We start from the raw sequence: 18,444 nt of genomic DNA on the forward strand, positions 1-18,444 counted from the left end.
TCTCCGGAAGCAGGAGCTAGATGCTTAGGACCATCTTAAACCAGCTCAAACCAGCAGACATGCTTCAAAACACACCTAACCAGAATATGCTGTTTTTTTTTGTTTTTTTTTTTCAACAGGATCATCCGTCAGTTTGCAAAAATTTAGCAGAAAACACTCGGAAAGTAACACACTTACACACAATAACACACAGTGTGAACATGTGAGTGAACAGGGTCAAAAGAGCCGTGCAAACCACAGCCCATCAGTACTGAGACATCTGTGTGTGTGTGTGTGTGTGTGTGTGTGTGTGTGTGTGTGTGTGTGTTCTGGGTTGTATGGTTTATGAGGACACAAATCTACATAATGGCATTGGTACTACAATGTAAACGTGTCTACATAAACCAAAAGGCTTAAAAACACACTAAACTGTGTTTTATGAAATTCAACAAATGCCTGTAGTTGTGTGGAGGGGAGGTTTAGGTGTAGGGCCATAGAAAATACAGTTTGTACAGTATAAAACCCATTATTCCTATGTGTGTGAATAGACACTCGAGTCCTACATGCTCTATGTTCCTGAGCTCCAGGGAGAAGACGTGAGTGCTTCCAGAGGGCAGTGGAGGAACATCATAGCCCACCATCCTGGGACAGGACGAGGAATTCTGGGACAGAAACAAGAGGTGAGAACAAATGAGATTCAGCCAAACAATAGTGAGTGGTGTTTAGAGAACTATGAATGCAAGCAGTCTGCGGTGTGTGTGTGTGTGTGAGAGAGAGAGAGGGGACATGTCAACACCAGAGGAAGGGTGGGCACAGTTAAAATGCAAACATCAGTTATTTATGGCAGTACAAGCACAATCACACCACATTCTGCGCCTCACTGTGTTTTTATGTGAAGCTGGAGTGTTTGAATATGAGAAAAACACTACAAATCTTCTTTTTTTCCTGCTGCGTGTCGATCAGAACGTCTCTTGAATTGCCACATATTTCCCAGCAGTCTGTTTTTACGCTGCACAATTCAGCAATGCATGTTATTTTCAAGGTCAACATGAGAGAGACATGCAGCTGTTTTGAAAAAAATCATTCTTTTGTGCTGCATAAACAAACTTTAACATGAACGCCTCTAAACTTCCTCTTCTTTCCAGCCATAACAATTACTGAAACTAAACCGCTGAACTTCTGAAATCTTCATGGTTATGAGGTGTAGATATGGCCAGCTATAGTTGCAGGTCAAGATCTGGGCACCTACAGCAGTTACACCACAGTAAATATATATTGATATCTCCATGGGCAGCAGTGCTTTGTGTTCCTGACGTGTGAAAACACAGAGAGGGGCTATGGAGAGCTCAGATCTGTTCACTGATCTCTCACTGAGAGTACATGAATGCAAACTCTTCTCTGTGTTTTTGCGGTTCATCATGCGGTGTAATGTGCTGTGCACTCAGCCAGGGTCAGATATGGGAATAAGAGCTTGCTGTCAGTGTTTTCAGTAAGTGTACTGATGCTGAGTCAAACATGTGAACTGCCTGCGCTCTCACTTCCTCAGAATTAGTCTTACATGTCTTACACAATCGGCTTCATTCTTGGAGACATAAAGTCCTGTTGCCATACTCTAAGGAATCATAGAAGGCTGCTCCAAAAGGTAGGCAGAATAATTACATGGAGACAATCCCAGAGTGCAATGTCAACAAATGGATGAAGTGGGAGAAATGTTGCTGTATGATGGCTGAGGAATCACATTCATTATCTCGTCTGAAAAACATATCCCTTTAGGGACTTCAGGTCATTTTAGCTCTTATCTATGTGTAAACTTCTCTGTTTCACCATCATTTGTACACATGACTGTCATTTAAAGAGCATTTTCATTGGTCTAATCAGAAATTTAATCAGTTTAAACCTGCAAGTAAAAGCAAGTAACAGGGACCAGCTTTGCTGACTCTTATTCTCTTAAATAAAAAAAATACATCACAATATACATTAAGGCCTTTCAAAGTTGTCTTTATTTATAGTAGCAGAGAATGCAATCCCAGCATGCACTGCAACAAGCTCAGGGAAATAATTCATTCAAGGTAGTGGATGCAGTAAGAGATATGTTCAGCGTAATACTGAAATCTGCTTACTTAATCAATACATCTGCTTTAGACACAAGCCAGAATGTTACTGAATTAAGTATTGAATAAGAAAATGTTTTTAGGTTTATTGAGAAAAGTTGTCCTTGGTAAAAAAGTTATATATTTACAATACATTTATAGTTCAAATCTATTAACATATTTACTGACAGATAACTCAAGATGTAATGATATAAAAATTATAATTAAACATTATTTGGCATAATACTTGTGCACCATGCACATTTCTTAATATTAAGTCTAAAATGTGTTTTAATGATACTTTTGATGAGGATTGTATGATCTTTGAATAATATCGGTCTTTAAATGTAAGCAATTTAGCATGCTTTAAGTATGTCGGTTTAATATACTAAAAGGGCATTTTATTAAGCAAATAAATATGAAAATATATTTGTAGTATACTTAGCATGAAATAAATATTTTTCAAATACATTTAAGTATATTTATTTTTCACTAGGGGTAAAAAGCCAAAAATATTACATTGACACAACATTCTGGCTTGTGTCTAAAGCAGATATATTGAATAAGTAAGCAGATTTCAGACTTACACCGAACATTTCTCTTGCTCCATCCACTACCTTGAAAGAATTACTTCCCTGAGCTTGTTGCAGTGCATGCTGGGATTCTGAGGATACATTATTCATGCGTCACATCTATGATGAGGTGTGGATGGGTTTGGACAGAGAATCAATCTATACTGCCTTCTCTGGCCTTACCTTGGGAAAAGCACTATAAAAACAGAAGATATCTCATCTGACACTTAAATCATATTTGACTCGATGTGAACCCAGTGTAAGGTGCTACATGAATGAGCAGATGTGAGTGTGTGACGCAGCGTCGCTCACCTCCAGAAGAACATGCGGAGCGCTTTCTTTGCTGGAAACACACAGATTGTTCCGCAGGTCCCAGTAACAGCGCCAGGCCGTGCTCAGACAGCTCGTGCACCTGCAGGACACACACACTCTCATCAAGGACGGACCTACACTCTCAGAGTTTACATACACAAGTCAGAGTGCACAAGTTCATATGAAATAGCCAGCTTGGACAATATTTACACACCATCATGAAATCAGCTTGTGTTACATGGCTTTTTGCTGAATAGCAGCACAACTTTTTTTCACTCTCTAGAGCAAGTTTTTCACTATTTCTCAGCACAGAAACAGCTTTAACACCTGTGCAGGTGTTCAGCTACACTAAATGGTTTTGATAGTATTTCATTGTTTACATTTGGAATATATTTCAGTATGGCATTGCTGTAGAAATACTGTCTAATTCAGTTTTGTATTATGTTTAGGCTTTCAACAGTTTATTTTAAGAATGTAAAAGCAAAATCAGCCTGTAGGTCCACTGAGTCTTGTGTGTGTGTGTGTGTGTGTGTGTGTGTGTGTGTGTGTGTGTGTGTGTGTGTGTGTGTGTGTGTGTTTCTGAGTGAGAAATGTATTCATGTGATTTGAAAGATGTCATTGAATGTATTTTGTGTCAAAGCAATGATAAATGATCCACAGTTCAGCCACACAGATGCTGTTTTGCTCACTAAAAGAGAGACCTCCGTACTGAGAAATGGATCCCATTGTAAAAACCAAGAGAGAGCAGTCCATGTGGAGGTATAAGCGTTCTTAAAGCAGTGCTTCTCAAAAGTTTTTAGATCACACCCCTATTAAACCTTACAGAAATCAGGTGGACGACACTTTGAGAAGCTCTGCTTTAGGACTGCAGAAAAGTGTTCAACTAGTTACATGTAAAATAATTCTTTAATTTAATTACAAAATAAATGCAACTGTAATGCTTTATTTTCTTTTTTAAGATTAACTGTTTTTTTTTCAGAGCATTGTTAGATGTCAGTGTTTTCTGTCATAATTATGCAAAAAATTGATTTAAAAAAAAAAAAACGGTATCATAGCTATTCAACTATATCTTCTGACTTTAAATCTGTATTTAACCTCAGAACAATCTCAAAGTAAAAATTGGTGCTAAAGTCTGATTTTGTGGTGGCTGTGCTTGATTACTTTTTATTACTTTTCTTAATTTCTATTGAATGTTTTCAATTGTTAATTAGTAAGAAATTTAGAAAAGCAATAAAAAAGTAATCAAATGTAATCTGTTACATTAATAAAGTAACTGAAATAGTTACATTACTTATTACATTTTAAATAGGGTAACTTGTAATATGTAACCGATTACTTTTCCAAAGTAACCTTCACCAACACTGTACATGAGTGTGAAAAAAACCAGACAACTGTCTGAAGCACTGAAGACCGCTTACTGACCGTCCCGCTTGATTGCAGGAGCACACAGATACAGGATCAGCTGAGTCTCTCAGTAAACGTGTGCATGCATGAAACATGCTGACTAACAGACCAGAGATCAGAAAGAGACTGTGTCAAACCTCATAAACACTGATGAGCATCAGCGGAGCCACACAATTACCCCAGCATTCATCACACCGCTATCACAGACTGAACGAGGCGCTGTGTTTGTTTTAGATAAACTCCAGCACTGCTCTGTGTGTGTGTGTGTGTGTGTGTGTGTGTGTGTGTGTGTGTGAGAGAGAGAGAGAGAGTGTAACCAGACATCATCTCAAGCACCCTTATCACAAACACTCTTCTCTCACAAACAAGTCTTTCTCTCTTTCGGTTAAAAACACCTACACTTCAATTCATGTTTTGCATAAAGAAAATCTTTGTTTTATGACTTTGTAAAGTAATATTTTTGGTGGTGGAGAATCTGGTTCGGTTTAGTGTTTGAGAGTCATATATAGATCAGTGTGAAGAGTGTGCACTGGTGTGAATGATTTAAACTATGTTAACATGCGGATGATGGGAAGATGCTGTTACAGATGTGAAGTTATACATTGCGCTGCCTCTCCTGTGGCCCTGAGCTTATTATCACCTTCACAGATGAGCAGATGTAAATGTACTGACACAGACCTGACAGGCACGCAGAACCTAGAAGACTGTGCTCTATAATAACAGCATGTGTGCTGTGACAGTAGAAATGTGTCACAGACTTTACTATACCTTTACTACACCACAGAATATGGATTTGTGTGAAATATAATGTTGCACTTCATAGATGTAAAGTGAAATCCACTGGTTTATGAATAATCTTGTCAAGTTCCAAACAAAAAGAGAAAAAAGAGATGAAGTACCTTTCATTCACTGGATTATCTAAAACAAAATATCATCATATAGTTATGTTATATAAAATGTCAGTAGATTTTGACCTTGTGTGGACATTTTTAACGTCCCCTTGAGGAAACAAGCTTGTAAATCACACATAATTAAGAGTTTTGAGAATGTAAAAGTGCCTGTAGTTGTGTGCGAGGGGGAGGTTTAGGTTTAGGGTTACAGTAAGAGGATAGAAAATACAGTTTGTACAGTAGAAAAACCATTACGCCTATGGAATGAACCCATAAAATATGTTTTGTACAGGTGTGTGTGTGTGTGTGTGTGTGTGTGTGTGTGTGTGTGTGTGTGTGTGTGTGTGTGTGTGTGTGTGTGTGTGTGTGTGTGTGTGTGTGTGTTTACTCACGCATTTTTGAAGTGGATTTGTCCTGTTCGTTCACACTCGTAAATGGTGAAATTTCCAGACACCACAGAAACATTATTAACCCTGATGGCCACGGAGATGGTGACATGATCTAAACACAAACAAATCATTCTACACAACATATAACACAATAAACATATTCTGGGCTGAAATTTCAATAATGTCTCAGTATCTTCTAGCAAAATACTTATGTGTTTCTGGCTGCTTTTTACCTTTGACAGCCTTAGAAACATTCAGTGCATTTATATAAGAACAACTTCAGCTGGAATTATTTAGCAAAGATTCAGAGCTAGCTGTCTTTGTGTATGTACCTGTGCCGAAGGGGATTGTGGGATACATGTGAGGGTGCGGCAGAGGGCAGGTCTGGATCTGGGTTGTGCCGTAGTCCAAATGTACGGTGGCGTTTGTGGTGATTCCCACCCCAAAATCACACTCCACCTGCAGACCCTGCAGATCCGGCACACTGCCATTGATCAGGATCCCCACATCCTGAGAGGAGCAGATGATTACCACACGCTACCACTGTACATGCTCCACACACACACACACACACACACACATATATGACTTATATGACCGCCATCAATTCGTAGCAGTGAATGAAGAGGTATCATATCGATCAAAGGTGCAGTATGGAGTACCTCAAGGCTTAGTACTAGGGCCGTTACTCTTCATGCTTTACATGTTACCCTTGGGAGATATCATCAGGAAACACGGTGTTAGCTTTCACTGTTATGCTGATGATACTCAGCTCTATATTTCTTCGTGGCCTGGCGAAACATACCAATTTGCAAAACTAACTGAATGCATAGCTGATATAGGAAACTGGATGACTAGTAATTTTTACTATTAATTTCTGAAAAAACAGAGGTGTTGATTATCGGACCTAAAAACTCTGCATGTAATGACCTAGAATGAATGCATAGCTGATACTGCTCTGTCAATTCTTCGTCATCAGTTAGGAACCTAGGTGTACTATTTGATAGCAATCTTTCCTTTGAAAGCCACATTTCTAGCATTTGTAAAACTGCATTTTTTTTTTTCCATCTCAAAAATATATCTAAATTACGACCTATGCTCTCAATGTCAAATGCAGAAATGTTAATCCATGCATTTATGACCTCAAGGTTAGATTATTGTAATGCTTTATTGGGTGGTTGCTACATCGTTAGAAGAATGGCATCTACGCTAATATTAGTCTGTTTCTTTCTTATTCTGAGGTCACCGTAGCCACCAGATTCAGTCTGTATCCAGATCAGATGGTGGATCAGCACCTAGACACAACCTCTTCAGCCCTGAATGTCAGCGGAGACCAGGACAACTAGATGAGCCCCAGAGACAGATCCCCAGAGAAGACCTTGTCCCCTAGACGGCCACAGGGACAAGACCACAGGAACCAGATGAGTCCTCTGCACAATCTGACTTTGCTGCAGCCTAGAATTAAACTTCTGGTTTCGTCTGGCCAGAGGAGAACGCCACACTATTTCCCTGTTTAATACTGTTAAGCTTATTTCCTCATGGGGACCTAAAAAATGTCTCTACAATGTCAGAATTTACTGGTATTATTATCCTTGTAGGGACATTTGGTCCCCATAACATAGTGAATACCAGGTACACACACACAAACACACACAGGCACAGGCATACACACAGGCGCCTCTGCCTCTGCATTAGCATCAACCGCACAAAACACACAGCCACAGCTCACCCCAAAACCACAAGACCGGAAGAAGAAATCTGTGTGCTTACCTGTCTTGAAAATAATGTCATATAGCAAAGCATTCTAAAATATAGCACACATAATTCTAAACATAAAAGCTTCATTTTGTTTATGCAAATATAATGCCTTGTTGTTCTTTGGATTTTAGGGTGAAAATGACCCAGACTCTGGGTGTTTCTGAGTGTCTCTGAGAGTAACAGGACTCTCTTCACACACTCATCTCTGCTATCACACGCCACATTGAGCTCTATTGTTGTCAGGATGGCAGACTTCCTGACAGTGCTGCCTGTTTCCTGTTTGGGCTGAAGAGTCATTTCCTCTGGCAGCGAGAGATCCATGCAGGAAAGAAGCTCACCTAATTACCTCAAATATCCTTCACATAAGATCTTTCACTTGTAAGAGCAACACTTACAACGAACACCCTGCAATTTGAGCTTCATATAGTCTTAAGATCTTCATCTCAGAATGTGATGTGCTGTAGGAGCTACAGCTGAAGTGAAGGATCAGTGCAGTGTTCTGGGATGCTTTCACACACTCTGGACTGGTTGTCTGTGAGTTTACTAAGAATAGGCTGCATCTCATTTATAGTGTCGTTTATTTGCACACATTGTCTCTGTTGTGTCGCTTGCAATGAATTATGTAAATCAGTTTACTGCACAAACATGCTCATAAAGTGAGCGCTGACCGCAGTGAGTCTCACAGGCTGGATCTGAGCGTGAGGATACCGTGATACTCATCCACACATCAACACCACAACCTAGAAATTGCTTTACGTATTCATCATGCAAATTTATGCGTAAAATAAGCTTTCAAATGAAAATATTCTGTTGACAGAAAGAGAGTAGTTTCTACTAATGCACATGTTTAATAATAGGCTACAGGAAGATTGCTGTATGTGTATTTAAATTAAGAGTTGTTATAAGATTGATCTTGTTCTGTATTTGTTGTTATTGATAAACAACTACAGTATATACTTGCTTCATGCTGATTCTACATTAATGAGAGGATTCAATTTGTAAATATATTTGTGATATCAAAAAGTTTGTGCTGCTGTAGTTCTTTGTGTGTGTGTGTGTGAGTGTGAGTGTGTGTGTGTGTGTGTGCGCGTGTGTGTGTGTGTGTGAGTGTGTGTGTGTGTGTGTGTGTGTGAATGTGTGTGATGTGACAAGACAGCCTTGTTCTGAGATAATACGTTTAAAATTGAGTGTGTGAAGACTGTGTGTGTGTGTGTGTGTGTGTGTGTGTGTGTGTGTGTGTGTGTGTGTGTGTGTGTGTGTGTGTGTGTGTGTGTGTGTGTGTGTGTGTGTGTGTGTGTGTGTGTGTGTGTGTGTGTGTGTGTGTGTGTGTGTTGTTGTACCCTCATGTGAGCGGAGCGGCTGATCTCTGAGGGTGTGATGGTCATGGAGGGACACTGCTGGACTCCGTCCCCTGTGCTGATCCACGAGCGGCCCACAGTCCCGCTGGAGCAGTCCTTCTGGACTGAACACCTGCGGAACAACACACACACATCAAACACACACACTCACACAGACAAACTCACACACTGTCGAGCCTGCGCTGCACACATCACCGCTCTAGACAGAAAGCACATTCTTATGTCAGGAACACATCTCGGAGAAGCACAGGCTCGGGCTTCTGTTCGTTTAGCTTTGGTGAACTCTAACTAGTGGATACACAAGATTTCACACACTTTCCAATTATTATTTTCATACATTGTATTTTTCATTAATAAAATAGACATCATATTGCGTTTGTTGCATGTTAAAGCAATACAAACAGTATTCTGTATGTTAACAAAAATGAGTACAAATAAGCATATGAAATTAAATATTTGGGAGCTTTATCAGTCAAAGATTTGATGCTCCATCTGTAATTATAATCCATAAATCATAAACAGCAGTAAAGGTCATGGTTTCAGTATCCACAGAATGAAGAGCTTACCATGGTGCAGTCTAAGACACATGATGTATATGATATATGAAGTGAGCTCCTCTCCTTTCATAATGGGGACTGCTGAACATTATGAAGATCTGTCTTCTGTATTTTACTGAACAATGAGACATGGAGCTGATGTTGAGTCCAGACAGACTCTCAGCCGGAGAAAACATAAGATACAAGAGCAGCTTAAAGAGACCGCAGTGACATTAGAGAAACATCCAGATTCAACAGTCTGAACAGTTCTTTTGGTTTTTGTTGAATGGTTGTGAAATCCTTCAACTGTAATCCAGCCGTCCAATTAGTTAGGCTGACTAATCAAATACAAATTACAACTGAAACTTTTATTTAATAAAATGAATTTACAAAAGAAATAGAGTATTGGCCTCATCATGTATGCAGACTATCTCTCTCAGTGCAGTTTGACATTTTTCTCTGAAAGAGCCACTATCATGAGAACAATTAGCACATACAGTATTGATGTGAGAACTGAGTCAAGCAGAGAACCTCTGAGCCTTTCACCCAGTGACTTTTGATTTCAGGAAAACCCTTGAATAAAGATAAACTCCACAGGAAATCCAGCCCAAAACATCTCAAGCTCTGAAACATGCAGCTCGACAAATCTTGTCATTCTTTGCTTAATGGTCACTAAATCCCAAAGGGACGCTTCTCCAAAAACCTTTGACTTTCTTTCTGCCCTCAAACATGAGAGATGCCGTTTAGCAGAAACTGTTTCCACACAGTGAAAGTGAATGGAGATGGATGCTTGAGAGCTCAAAAATGATGAAAAAGTACCATATATTCTGCTAATTAAGACGTGATCCTGGAAAAGCATTGCTTTATTTCTCTGTTTGCAGCGTGAGTGACGAAAGCGAGTGCTTTACCTTCCCTCCAGTGTGCACCAGCCGCAGTAAGCATCGCCGGCGCTCACACACTCGCTGCAGGAGCTGCACTCTCTACACGCAGACACCTGAACCTGCAGGAGCTGAGCACACACACACACACACACACACACACACACACACACACACACACACACACACAGTCATATGCTGCATTTCACAGCTCCATCAGTGAGTATGATTATTCACACAGCGCTCTCACATGCCAGACTCACTCACGGCTGAACGTGATAAACAGAGCGTCTGATCACACACATGACACACACACGGTTTAAAATATCCTTAGAATGTGATGAACTGATGGTAAAGTCAGCACTCGCTAGCGGATAAGTTGATATTGAGTGATAGTGTTTATGTTCTCGCAGGTCGCAGTACTCACGTGGTGTGTGGTCATGAGGTACAGGTAGTTGTGGTCGCTGGGGTCGAAGGTCATGATGTGGTGAACGGGTTCGTTAGCGGCGAGTTTTAGTGACCACTGATTAGCCACGGACAGGTCAGCCAGCAGAGACAGCTGTAGAGAAACACAGGATTCAGTACACACCACATGACTCTCCACTTCTCTTGACTCTATCTGATTGCACTGACAGACACATTACAACGTTACACTAACTGAAGCAAAAAGTTTTCTTTCTGATGATGAGCGTCACACGTGCTTCTGCTGCTGTATAAGGTTTATCACGACTGGATCTCACAGTGCTGTTTCTATTTCAGAGCGATCTGTTCTTCCTCATGACACCTAGCTTTAAATGAGGAGGCAGCAGATGAGAGGAAGAGTGTGATAATAATATGGTATCATAATTCACCATAATTAGCATCTTCTGAATGTTGAGAAAAGAGCAGGAGAACAGTCGGTGGGTGTGAAACATGTCTCATCATCGCCAAAATCAACCTTCAGAGACAAAGTGCTAATTGCAAATGTAGACAAGTTTTCTCAGTTCAGACACACACACACACACACACACACACACACACACACACACACACACACACACACACAATATGTTCACCTCGACTGCACTCAACAACTGTCTGTCTGTCTGTCTGTCTGTCTGTCTGTCTGTCTGTCTGTCTGTCTGGATGAAACAACAGCGAGAGTTTGAGTGTGTTTTTAGGGTTTTTTCTATGTAAGAAATGGCCATCAGAGACAGAGTTATGAGAGGAGTGAATGAAGAGTGTGTTCACATGTCTATGATTTCATACTGTATCATAGTTTTGTTTTGATAATGTTCTCTGTCCTCACTAGTGTTTTTAAGCGTTTCCAAAAGTTACTCATCCACACTGACATGTCTGAAAATGCTTAAACCGTCTGAACCCGGAGTGTTTCCTCATATGGACAATATAATAGTGTTAATGGGAAGACTACTTAAAAAAGTAAGTAAACAACTCACACACTTAGATATAACCGCTCTGTTACGTCAGAATAAGACTTGAAAAGACCTGAAAACATGATCTGTGGGAGATGTTGTGAGTAATCAGCTTGCTGATTTTAAGCTGAATCTCTGTGTCTACAGAGCTCTGATAACTGATGATCCCAAACATTCAAAAACAGTTAGAAGTTAACTATCAAGAAGAACAGCTGAACATAAGCTCACAAATAAAATTGTTACTCTTATATTGGAATAAATGTAAAATGTTTAAAAACACTAACTGAGATTCATACTTGGCTTTAATTAACTGACTGCAACATGAATTTACATTTGATTAAAAAAAAAAAAAAAAACTTTGCCTCCTCATTTCAGAAGACCAGAAGCCTAACACACTGTGTGTGTGTGTGTGTGTGTGTGTGTGTGTGTGTCCTAACTAAAAGGCCAGTGGAAATTAAAACAAAGCTTACTTTATTCTGTACAGTGCAGCTGCCGCAAGCATGAATGTAAGTGCTAGTACTGTATATATGAACAGATGAACAGACAAACAGCTAGAGAGACAGACAGAGAGACAGACAGACAGAAGGACAGACGGATAAGCAGAGGTTGAACTCTAACTGAATTAGACTCTACTAACACGGATCCCTAAATAAGCTTATCTCACCGTCCCAAATCACATTACACACACTCCTGAAACCATCAGCAACATGACTGAACCACCCGCAGGACACACACACACACACACACACACACACACACACGTCCCTGTGTTTTGGCAGGGAAACAAAAAGCCTTTTCTGAGCTCTTCACACGAGACCCCCGCAGCCAGATACATCTTATCTGTGTGAACGAAACACTCCCAAAGAGCTGGATCTGAGCGACTGACACACCTTCCTGGAATCTGGCCCTCATTACAGCTCCTTTGTTCAGACGTTTGAGGCTCGCAGATGTTTTCTAAGGCTGTGTGCACATGAATAGTCTTTAGCCAGTGTGAGTAACTGTGTGGCTCATGTTTCTCCGACAGTGAGAGGAGCAAACGTCCCTACAGCTGAATTCAGCAGCCATAAACACACTGAATAATGCTTTAATGATGACAACATTCAAAAGGAGAACGGTAGAGGACAGGACTGAATATCATTAGTACAAACAGTAGCAGTCTCATGCTTTAGGTCTCTGGCTTTTTTAAAAGGCTGAAGCTCACACCGCATCTGAAGAGCAGCTGTCTATGGTTGATATAATGACAATATACCACTTACATTCATGCATTTAGAGATACTTTTATCTGAAGTGACAAATAAGATTAAAAATATTAAAAAAAGATGAATATACACAAACACTTCTTCAACAGAACATTTCATTAAAGTTCAAGTGTGCACTGATTTTAGAACTGACTCTAGAAAGATGATTTCTGTTGACTGACCCATGTGTAGATATTTCTATAATTAAGTATCTTCTAATATCAGGGCACTCTGATATCTGTGTCCCTGCGGCACAGAAGCAGTCATCAGTAGCTCAGGTATATTTGTAGAAATAGACAACAATACATTGTATGGGTCACAATTATACATTTCTCTTTAATGCCAAAAATCATTAGGATATTAAGTAAAGATCATGTTCCATGAAGATATTTTGTGAATTTCCTATCGTAAATATATCAAAACTTAATTTTTGATTAGTAATATGCATTGCTAAGAACTTAATTTGAACAACTTTAAAGATGATTTTCTCAATATTTAGATTTTTTTGCTCCCTCAGATTCCAGATTTTCAAATAGTTGTATCTCAGACAAATATTGTCCTCCTAACAAACCATACATCAATGGAGAGATGATTTATTCAGCTTTCAGATGATGTAAAAATCTAAATTTCAAAAAACTGACCCTTATGACTGGTTTTGTGCTCCAGGGTCACATATACTATGGAACTGAATTACTACTGTATAGCATAGTATTTACATGTTTACATGACCAGAAACCCATAGTGAAGCCACAGCTGGTTTACTACAGGAACTACCTGCACCTAGAGCGCTGAACAACACACCTGAAGAGAACAGACGCTGAGAGGACACTAGTTCCTGCAGTGGGAAAGAGGCTCATGATAACAGAGCTCATCTGATACGGCTGGAAGCCCTTTACAACCAACCCTCTGTGTGCAGAAGCACAACACACACACACACACACACACACACACACACACACACACACACACACACACAGACAAAAGAAGACAGACAGCAGCAGGACATGTGGCCTGGACCACCACAGGGTTTGTGTACAGGGCAAACACCCTTAAGAGCATATGATCAAATATTTGAAGCGGTGTGTTTCTATGTGCTGTAACATGGCTGCTGTGTGTGTTCACAGCAGTTCATCTCGTCACAGCACTGCACTTATGAAATACACACTCTGTCATCTTTAAGAGACTTCATATGGTATATATACATTCTGGTTTGGTATATATTAGGGATGCATCAGTGTGGTAGACTAGTCCTTTAATATCTGTTCATGGTGAGTGTATATTAGCACCGTGTGTTAGGATCTCATACAGCAATAATTCCTCCAGCAGCCTGTCACTCACACGAGATCACAGCAGTTAGCAAACCACAACCATCCAATTCAATCCCAATGGTCCCAAAATCACTCAGATATCCATCACAAGATTATCGCAACTTCTGTCATTGCTTTAGCAAGCAGATCAAACACTCGCTGACTTCAGCGACAGATTTCAGACCGTTCCTGACAGCCTCAATCATTCTTACTATTGTTAATCTGCAGGGCTCTGTCTAGTTCTGTTTAAACATGACAGGTATTTATTGTGGTTGAACAGAGACTTTCCATCAGCTGGTGATGCAGTGTGTTCCTGTACAGCGGAGCCTGACACAAGGGCTTGACACAATGTGTTTACTGTTTAAACTGAGTACACTTGTACAGCACTTTGGTAAACACTTGTTGTTATAAACAAACTTTGACTTGACTTTTGACTGTAGCGTCACACATTTCTTACTGATTATACAGTACAAGTGCGCCTCACCTTTCGCAGTCGGCCTCTGCTGGTCCCCAGGAACACGACGGTGTGGTTGTGGACGTTGTCCACGGCAATAGAGGTGAGGCCCGGGGCCTCGTAGATGGGTCGGGCCCTCAGGGGCCTCCTCAGGGCCAGCGGGTGCTGCAGGTGAGCGGCCCCACAGTTCAGCTGCTCCTCCTGAAGCTGGAACACAGAATGCACGGAAGTGAGTGACATTAACTCTGATATTCTCATGTCTATGGCACTTTATGATGTTTGTACCTATTTATTTTATCATGCAAATGAAAAGCGTGAGTGGCTTAGACAGTAACAGCTCCGCCTGGAGCACAGACGCACAGGATGGGTCTGATTACTGAGGGTCAGGGGTTACTCAGATCCATAACCCTAAAAATGAACAACAGCGGTGTCTCCACTGATAAGCAATTAGCCCGAGAATGATCAGAACTGATGAAGAAAGCAGCTGTCTTTAACCTCTAACACACTGATGAAGCTATTGTTGAATCCGAGGGGTTTGTCATTAGAGCACGTGTGTTCTCCCGAGCGCAGAGCGAGAGGTTCATGGCAGGGTGACGGAAGGAATTCAGCGGAGGAGTTTTCTCATTCGTTTCTCCCCATGAGTGCCGTGACCTCCTGCGCTCCTGCAGACTGCAGTCTCTCAGACACGCTGAGCAGAGCAGTGTTACGCTGCTCATAACCCAAACCCAGCGATGAAAGCAGGGCTCGAGGAGGCCTGAGTGTGGCCTTATGGGAAAGGCTGAGTTATGTCAAAAGAGCAAGACGAGAACAAAGACAACAGCACAAAAGCGACTCTAAATAAATACCAGACGTGCATGTGCTTCTTATAAAACTTCACGTTCACATAATAAAAACAGCATGTGCATGTACTGTATGATCGGCCATACATTTAAAACAAGCTGCATTATGTTGATCTTAACTCCAGTCTTGAGTTCACAGTACATCATGAGCCTGTGATACAATCACTCACTCACTAACAAAAAACATAAAGATATTCGGTCTGTAAATGCTAAAAATGCCACAATGAGCAACATCATCAACTTCAGAATCATTCACATTGAAGTGTCACAGCACACTAAAAGAGATTGTGTTCCTGTGGCTCAGTGGTAGAGCATTGTGTCAGCAGTGCAAAAGGTTGTGGGTTCAATTCCCAGGGAACACACATACTGAATGCACTGTAAGTCGCGTCTGCTAAATGTAAATTGAACTCTGGCAGCTCTGTCTTACTCTGTTAGTGATCAGGATGAACTTAACAAAAGTAAGAGTTTTCGTACATTTGAGATGAAGCACTAATGAAAGCTTTTAAGCTTGTTATGATATCCTCCTAAATGTAAAATAATTGAGGTTTACTTGATAAATGTGGACAGTATTTTAAAGATAACAGAAAAATGCTGGCTTCGATTTAAATGCGACTATAATTTTGTAGAGTTGGGTTTATAACCCAGATAAAAATGACCAGAAGCTTGTTTTAGTTGCAATTTCCAGAAGGGGTTTTAGAAAACTCTGCACTAGAGTCTGAGCACGAGTCCGGTCTCATGAAAACGCGTATCAATAGCACTGATTATTATTATAATTATTCTCATTTGACGTGCTATTTATACGCAGAAACGGACTTTGGCGTGCATATGATACCCAGTTTTTGTGCGCATATGATACGAACTTTGTTGGCGTGCATATAATTAAACCTTCCTCACACAACTAAGCCTACCAATTGCGTGTCATATGCACGTCAAAGTCCGTTTCTGCGTATAAATACGCAAGCAGTTTCTGCAGTTGGGGTGCAGAAAAATCGTGCCACCCCAGACAGCAAGCAGTTTCGGCCCAGATCCGGCCCACATCTGGCCCGCATGGATTTCTAGGCGGGTCAGATGTGGGCCGGTTTTGGGCCGAAACTGCTTGCTGTCTGGGACTGAAACGCACATTCATGAGATTGGGTAATACCTTGATCATATCGATTACGTGAGGTAAATTAAACACATGTCTCTGACGGCCTTTGGGGCAGTTATTTTCTTTTTGACTGACCTGATGTAAAGGCCATTCAGTCATAACGTATACGTTCAAATCCTTATGAAATGAAGTTTTAGTTTATGTGCTGGAATTGGCCGTTATTTCTAGTGGTCCTGTGCAATTAATTTTTAAAAGCGCAAAAATTCCACGTAAACCATACTCGTAATTATGCTCATGCTCAAGTATAAACGATGACTTCAGCGTGTTTTCAGAGCAGACGCAGTGCTCAGGTGTGAATCTTTGTGTCACGGAGGCTCCTGTAGCGCGCTCTCACCTTGATGGCCCCCTTGTGCTCGCACTCGGCCCCGGAGCCCTGGATGACGCTGTCCAGCACCTGCACGTCGCTGTTGGGCCCGCTGGAGCAGTTGCGTCGGCCCTGGCGGATCCTCTCCTCCACCTCCAGCACGCGGAAGGCGCACACGGCCGCCCGGCCCCCCGCCTGGGCGAACACCCCGAACAGATGGGGCTCCGCGCCCGCCGCGCCGCCGCTGCTGATGTCCGCGGGGTAGATGGAGAGCAGGCGGTTGTAGATGTTCCCGCTGGAGCCGCACTGGAGGCCCATCTGGATGTAGGACTCGGTGAGCTTGCGGCTCTCCGCGGACCTGCGCGGCGCGTCCGTGTCCAGACAGATGCGCGCCAGGATGCTGTTGGGCTGGCTCTCCTTCACACCCGCGTTCGCGTCGTTGTTGATGGCGATGTACGAGTAGCTCTTGTGCACGAAGGCGCGCACGAAGCTGAGCTTGTTCTTCTGCTTGACCTCCTGCTTTATCTTGAACACGTTGTCCTCGGAGGGGTTGATGTCGTAGGTGAAGAGCCGGGCGAGGTCCGCGGTGTCCAGCGAGCGGATGGCGATCTCGGGCGTGTTCTCGAAGCGAAGGTCTTCTTTGCTGTGGTTCTTGGGGAAATAATCGCTGCCCATGCCCGTGTAGGTCGCTGCCACCAGCAGCCGCGCCGCGCCGCCGTGACTCCGGAAGACGAGCCCCACGGTGCTCGCGTTCTCGTGGTTGGCCGCGATGTTGAGCATGCTGGGGAACACGGTGGCGCCGTCCTGCGGGAACTTGACGGCCAGCCGCGACGCGTCGTCCATGGCGCGCAGCTCGCAGAAGCCCTGGAACACCGATCCGCAGGCCAGCAGCACGCCCTGCGCGCGGTCCAGCGCCAGCAGCTTGTTGTGGTTGTCGGTGAGCGTCTTCTGGTGCTCGCACGTCGCCTGCGGCAGCTGCGGCGCGTGGCACAGCGGGTTGTCCAGCACCGGTCCCGTGTGCGTCTCCACCTCCTTGGCGAGCGTGGCGTTCAGTTGGTACAGGTTGTTGACCGCGGCCAGGTAAACGCGACGCGACACCGCGTCCACCACGAAGTTATTGGTGCGGCTGGGAGACGCGAACGCCTGTTGGATCTGGAGCGCGCCAGCGGTGCGCACTTGGAGAGCCGTCAGAAACACGGCGAGAGCCGCCGCTAAGAGCCGCAGAGAGCGTCTGTCCGCTGGAGAAGGAGGCATTTTTCCTTCTGGCTGGCTTCCGCGGGTTCTGGACGGAGAGGCGCATTGAGCCAGCGGAAAAGAGCGCAGCTCTCCGGGAGGAAAGACCGTTTCCTGCCGAATGACGTGACGACGAGCCTCCGCTTCCTTGTAGAGATCCGCGTCTCTCTGGAGAGACCCACTGCCTCGCCGTGTAACGCGTGCTAATCGGCTGAGAAAAAAATATGTTGCAAATATTAGGTACTTTAGTGCTACTTTAGAGAATTGAGCGCCACACGCCTGCGTTCATCAAACCTGCGCCCGTTTGAGAAGTCCTTCTAGTGCAGTGAGTTTGGACGGGGCGG

The 18,444-nt window shown here is 42.6% G+C and overlaps 1 protein-coding gene across 1 annotated transcript in view; it reads right to left on the reverse strand.

Moving 5' to 3' along the window:
• The window catches only part of plxnd1 (plexin D1), a 55,460-nt gene extending 37,016 nt beyond the window's left edge, over positions 1-18,444 (reverse strand). Inside the window, exons 1-9 of the mRNA XM_042729088.1 lie at positions 16,898-18,444; positions 14,608-14,784; positions 10,594-10,725; positions 10,197-10,297; positions 8,735-8,864; positions 5,969-6,146; positions 5,640-5,748; positions 2,954-3,053; positions 543-641 (exon numbers count right to left, since the gene is read on the reverse strand). Coding sequence (XP_042585022.1) covers positions 543-641; positions 2,954-3,053; positions 5,640-5,748; positions 5,969-6,146; positions 8,735-8,864; positions 10,197-10,297; positions 10,594-10,725; positions 14,608-14,784; positions 16,898-18,121 — 2,250 coding nt within the window. The 5' untranslated portion in view covers positions 18,122-18,444. The remainder of the gene's footprint in view (positions 1-542; positions 642-2,953; positions 3,054-5,639; positions 5,749-5,968; positions 6,147-8,734; positions 8,865-10,196; positions 10,298-10,593; positions 10,726-14,607; positions 14,785-16,897) is intronic.

This window comes from Cyprinus carpio, chromosome B8, assembly GCF_018340385.1.
Source record: "Cyprinus carpio isolate SPL01 chromosome B8, ASM1834038v1, whole genome shotgun sequence".
Taxonomy (NCBI): Eukaryota; Metazoa; Chordata; class Actinopteri; order Cypriniformes; family Cyprinidae; genus Cyprinus; species Cyprinus carpio.